Genomic DNA, 6,000 nt, shown 5'->3' with positions numbered 1-6,000 from the left:
CCGTGTCTTTCTACATTTGAATGCAAAATGGCACACTTGAAACTAATTCAAGTTGTTAAGAAAAGGACCATTTTCTGTTGCATTTCTGCTATCATATAAACATGGCAAGTTAGATCAGCCCCCTGTACAGCAAGTGAAATATTGCCTTTACATTTTCCTAAAAGTTAAAAAGTCGCAAATCCTGAAGTGGGAATGATAAAATTGTTAAGCATATCCAGAGGAATATAAAATACGTCTGTGTATCAATACATGCCCATAACATCGAGTGAAATATAATGTCTAGATCTGGGGGATTCAACCTACATCAAACTTAAGGGATAAAAAAGATTGCACAGTTTAACTTAAAGTCACAAGTACTGACATTTTCTCTGTGCGTTTAGGTAAAAATATATATATGTGCATATATCACAATGCATACATACACAAATTAGGTAATTATTTTGTTAATGCGTCTGAAAAGGAATGTTGCAGGAAATAAACGCATCACCTCCTTTCTGAGGATCAGAACACAAGGGCCAAATCTCTTTCACACTGGTGCTTTCAGATCCAGAGCTTCAGTGACTTTCTCAAGTGCTCTGCCTGCGTGAGAGCACCCAGATCAGACCTAGGGGAGTGTGGAACATTTAACTGGCAAATCATTTTATAGGATGGGTCAATTTCCCTCTTTTAAAGCTACTGTTTGCTTTTGAGTCATTTCTCTGGAGCTCAGAAAGCAGTTCCAAGAGCCCAGATACAAAATACATGGTACATTCATAAACTTACAAAGATGCTGTGGGTACTGTGTGTCCTCATTAGTGTGAGAAGCTGCAGGCCATGCTGAAGCCTGCTCTGAGATGTTAAACACAACATGAGCTAATTTATGACAATATATAGATGATGAACAATTTCTTGGTAGGCATGGAACAGCATTTAACTTAAAAGTGTGAATTTTATGGAGGGGTGTTAGGCATTAGAGCTAGTTAGAAAGATTTATAGGTAAAATCGATTAATTAATTAAATTAATATTTAATTATAATTAAGCATTGCGTATATCCTTCCATTCCTTTTCTTTGATATTTTGATGAACTGAAGTGCTACACGGTGAAGATCTGATTAGCAAAAAAAAAAAAAAAAAAAAAAAAAAAAAAAGAAGAAGAAGAAAAAACAAAGGAAAGAGATTTTGCAGAAATCCCTGTTGTAACAATTACGTATTGCCTTGGTAATAATATATTATGTACGAGAATTTTACAGTAAAGTTCAGACTTTGTTATATCGTTTAACATGTAAGCTTTTTTTTTTTTTTTTTTTCAAGTTAAACAGATAGAAAATTGTTAGCATGGGTTTTCATTGTGCTTTTCCTGTGTTGGGTTTTACTCTGTTATGATCACAGAGGACTAGAACTGGCTCCTGAAAGGAGGTACCAAAAGACGTTTTGTACCTTACACACTGTCTTGGGATGCTCTCAGCAATGGAAAAAAAAAGTTCAGAAAAGCCCAAAAGCCTTTGAAATTTCAGTCTGTGATTTTCACGATCCAACCCGAGTTTGATCTGTAGAACAATGGCACATAGTTTGCCTTATTCTGAAGCAGAAATGAATGTGTGCCAGTCGTATTCCATAGCCAAGCTACCTGGTTTTAAGATCCCATTTTAGTGGCTGGGTTTGGTCTGCCTTGGAAATCTGGAAGGACTTGCCCAGGACCCCTGTGCTGCACTGTCTCTGGTGGTAAGCTGGTTTCTCAGGGCCAGGGTCAAGGTGGAGAAGAGAGGTCAGTCCCTGCCGTGTCCCTGGGGAGGTGACTCACTCCTGAGATGGGATCCTGCTTTCATTAATGCCACTTGAGGTTAACTGGGACATGGTGCAGAAAGTCCATGTATTAGCGTGGTTGGTTACATAGGAATAAACAACATGGAGGTTTCCAGGCCCTATATCTTCACAGGGGGACTTGGCAATTTGACACCTGATCCTTTAAACCAGTCGTCTTTTATAGGAACTGAACTGAATTTCCTTCCCTACAGGGAAGAGTTTGAAGGAATGAATTCAGTGTCATTGCCCCATCAGTCCCATCTCCAGTGTTGCTACGAGAGGAGACAATTTGACTCCAAATGACTAATGTGAATGTTTTATGAAACATATTTTTAAAACTTCAATCTTATCTGAGATTACTGAGTCAGTATCTGAGGCTAGCAAGATATTCCATGTGGCCTTAATGGGATGAAATTGCCTTGCATCTTAGTACATACTGAATAAAAATATTGCTGTGAAACGATAGGCTGAATTTATAGCCAATAAGGCAAAATGAGGAATATGATTTAGCCAGGAAGTATTGGTAATGGTTGGACTAGATGATCTTCTAGGTCTTTTCCAACCTTGATAATTCTGTGTGATTCTGTGTGTGTGAAAATCTTATCCTTTGTAAAAGGAAAAGAAAAAAAAAAAACTGAACTAAAAAAAAAAACACCATTCACACACTTTTAATGAGGAGTGAGCTTGCCAAAATCTCTCCAGTCGTCATAGAGGTTTGGAATGAAGAATTATCATTTGAAGATGAACAATATGAGTTGTGCTGCAATTTCAGCAGCAATCCCAGACCTGTTTTCTTTATGTCATGAAAACTTTAGAAACAGAAACAGTACCAAATTGCCACTGGTACTGAATAATGTGGCTTTTATTGTTGCCTGGGCTTTTCAATATATCCAAGAAAATAATTTAATACTTATTAATAAATAGAAGGTAACTAAAGATGACTGTGATATACTCTGTTTAAAATTTCTCAGTATCCCTAATTTGTTAGTAAATTCAATATATTTTATTTAAGCAGAATCATATATACAGTATATTAACTTTTTTTTTTTCCCAGGCAATCTTTACTCAGCACAGAAAGGCCAGATGTATGGGAATTGTAAAAAATCAGGATATGCATAAAAACTGTTCAAGTGCATAAAGCAGCCCCATCTGGAAGACATCTAACAGAAATGAAGTTGTACAAAACCATTCCATTGATAATAAAGCTAATTTTTATGGGTCTGACAAGTATGTAATTATGTTCAGTGGTGCTTTTCAGATTTTATCACAGTCAATAAACCGCAGTGGTAATTTCATTCCCATTTGACATATTTACATGGAAACATTTGATTGGAGGAATTAGTAACCCTGAAAGCCTTGATAGATATGTTTTAATGATCTGTGACCTCCGCAGTCCCTCATCTGTTTATTGTTGCAACAGGCGAGAAGTCGTTCCTCTGTGACCTTTGTGGCTTTGCCGGCGGGACACGTCATGCCCTCACCAAGCATCGGAGGCAACACACAGGTCAGTAAGGCTGCCTGTACTCCTTGCTGTATTTTCTCCAGCAAGGGAGCCTCTCTGCGCTGGGGAGGGAGTAAAGCAAGTCAAGTAGCACATTGCAGCACAGATAATCCAACGTTTCATTGTTTACTTTACTTTTTCGTAAAATGTTTGTGCTCAAGGTCTGTGAGCTTGAATAACTGCTTTTCAGGGGGGGTTATTTTTGTTGTCTTTCCTAAAGAAAGTAGAATTGTAAAGACTGGCTTTCTTCTTTAAATGAATGCTAAGTATACTAATTTTTCTTTCGAGGCTCAAATAGATTACCTACTGTGAAGATTTTGCAAGAGTCTGCTAGAACATCTCTGAGTGAAAATTAAAGACTACACATAGATTAATCCATTATTTTGGGCTGAGACATAGTTGAAAGCTAGTGTTGCTTCAGTTGTCCTTTTGTAGTTTTAAGATAGTTTGTAATTAATAGCTGCAACTTTAAAAGTTATCACATGCTTAAAATGTAAAGCAGGATTTATCCTCAGAATGAGTAAAGCTTTCCTATCACCTGGTTATAAAAATTTAATATAAGATAAAATTAAATCGGATCTTAGCTTCAGAAGACCAGAAAAAGCGTAAGTATTAAACATTTATTAATACATTCTACCTTAATTGTGGTTTTTAGCAGTTACTAGTAAATGTTTGATTATTTGAATAGATTTTGTTCAAACAGAGACAGAAGCATCACTGCTTAAACCATTGTAGTTTTTTGTTTTACCAAATAACACGAGGATAATATAGTATCAGGAATTGCTGCGCGAGTTAAGTGACCGTTGTCTAAAGGACAGCGGAAAGAAATGGCTAACAAATGAGAAGCTGTAGTTGTTACATCATGAATTTTCCATGGGTTTTGCAAAGGAATCTCTGTGGGAGATTTTATTATGTCCCTGAATAAACTAATCTGGATTCAGGACATATACCATCAAAATGCATAATTTCCTGGAGAGCAGCTACTCTCTTTCTTGAGAGCCTGAAGCCATTCTTTTTATCCTGTTTTCAGTTTATTAAGGCAACCATATTTGGAGGAAAATCTGATGCTCACAGAAAGGCGGGGTTTTTCCATGCTATCTCGAAATACCTTCAAGTGGATTTGGTCTCCATATAAAAACTATAGAAGGCCAAATTTTGTCTGTAATTCTTACTAGGAATCATACTTCAGAATTTTTCTTCTGATAACAAAGATTGCACAATTGTGAGACAGTATTACCACAGCCAGTGTGGCATGTCTGTGTCATTAAAGTGTTCTGTTATATCTACTAAATATCATAGGTTTTGTGTTAATACACTCCATGAGTGGCAGTGAGCAATTGCAAACCCTGGAGTAAAGTTGTATGCTTCAGCTATAAAAAATGGTTTCTGGTTGATTGTTTTTTTTTTATTGGGGGGGGCGATGACTGTGAAGAGTTTTCATGTTGACTGAAGTTTACCGGATCTGGGTTTGAAATGAAAGTGATTTATTTATTTATTTATTTGTTAGTTTATTTTAAGTAGAAATAAATCATTGTTTTCAATTGGATGGGAATTATCCTTTGGTTTTTCATGACCTGCTGTGATACACTGGAAGTGTGTCTATGTGTAGGACTCACTGTCAGTGCAGAGACACATATGGTAAACAAAGATGGAAAGTGAAACAAGTGGATATTCTTGTCTTACTCTTCTTCTGTTTGCCTCTTATGAAAGTGCGGATGTGGTTTATAAATAACATAAGTCTTTACCATAGGTTATATGTTCATGGGTTTGTATCAATAGGTCACAAAGCAGTAGGAAAAAAAAAAAAAGTATTTTATCTCTTGGTTGTCTGTAGTTATGCTGAAAAAAATGGTATGTTCCTCACAAAAAACTGTCTGCATCTGGGATGGCATTTTGCCCTTTTTTTGCCAGTGTGGCGAGGCCTTTTGTGCTGTGATCATAGGGATATACAGGTTATAGATCACAAAGCTTGCATCTAGCAGGCATAACTTTATATTTTATGTCAGGACTGGAGACTCGTTATTACTTTGCTATTAACTTTATACTACACAGGACAGTATCTCAGTGGCAGAGGGATCTATCTTTTTGGCATTTATCTGCCTCTGTGGCACAAACAATCAGAGATGATTCTTTAGCAGAAAAATTATCCGTACCTTCTATTTGTTTCAAGGAGAATGACACAATCCACCTTTGCCTGCACTGTTGCGCTTACGTGGGCTCCCTTGCATTTTCATCCACTGCACAACTTTATATCAGTTCTTAGCTCTTTGTACCTGTATTTTTTCTCCTGTGTCCCCAGTTGACACAGTTTTCCCTGAGCAGAATGCCAAAGCAAATTACAGCCAGATTTGAAAGGGATAGGTATCAAAAATGGTCTAAATGGCTTAAATAATTCCCTACTGTAACACAAACTGTCGAGGGGGCTGACAGAGAATATCTTCCAATCCAAGATTTACTTCTATCACCTGTCAGAGACCCTTGATTCAAGGGCAAATGAGCAAATCCTCAGAGGTAGCTGAAGAGTCTTGACCAGCTTAACAAGCTTCCTCTCGTCCCATCCTCAAGGTCTGTGGTGTCTTGACACCCCCAGAGAAATGTTCAGCTGCTCAGATGGACATTTGACACAAGAAGAGGACTGGCTGTAGGACAGGCCACTTAGATTTCTGATGTTCTTGCTTCTGTTTTTTCTTACCCTATTTTTCTCTCTTTTTAGACA

At 37.2% G+C, this 6,000-nt stretch overlaps 1 protein-coding gene across 1 annotated transcript in view; it reads left to right on the top strand.

Annotated features, from left to right (window-relative positions):
* Positions 1 to 6,000, top strand: part of ZNF407 (zinc finger protein 407) — a 330,452-nt gene that overhangs the window by 197,178 nt on the left and 127,274 nt on the right. Inside the window, exon 6 of the mRNA XM_015855154.1 lies at positions 3,204 to 3,287. Coding sequence (XP_015710640.1) covers positions 3,204 to 3,287 — 84 coding nt within the window. The remainder of the gene's footprint in view (positions 1 to 3,203; positions 3,288 to 6,000) is intronic.

This window comes from Coturnix japonica, chromosome 2, assembly GCF_001577835.2.
Source record: "Coturnix japonica isolate 7356 chromosome 2, Coturnix japonica 2.1, whole genome shotgun sequence".
Classification (NCBI taxonomy): Eukaryota; Metazoa; Chordata; class Aves; order Galliformes; family Phasianidae; genus Coturnix; species Coturnix japonica.
This window is presented reverse-complemented; position numbering and strand designations above follow the sequence as displayed.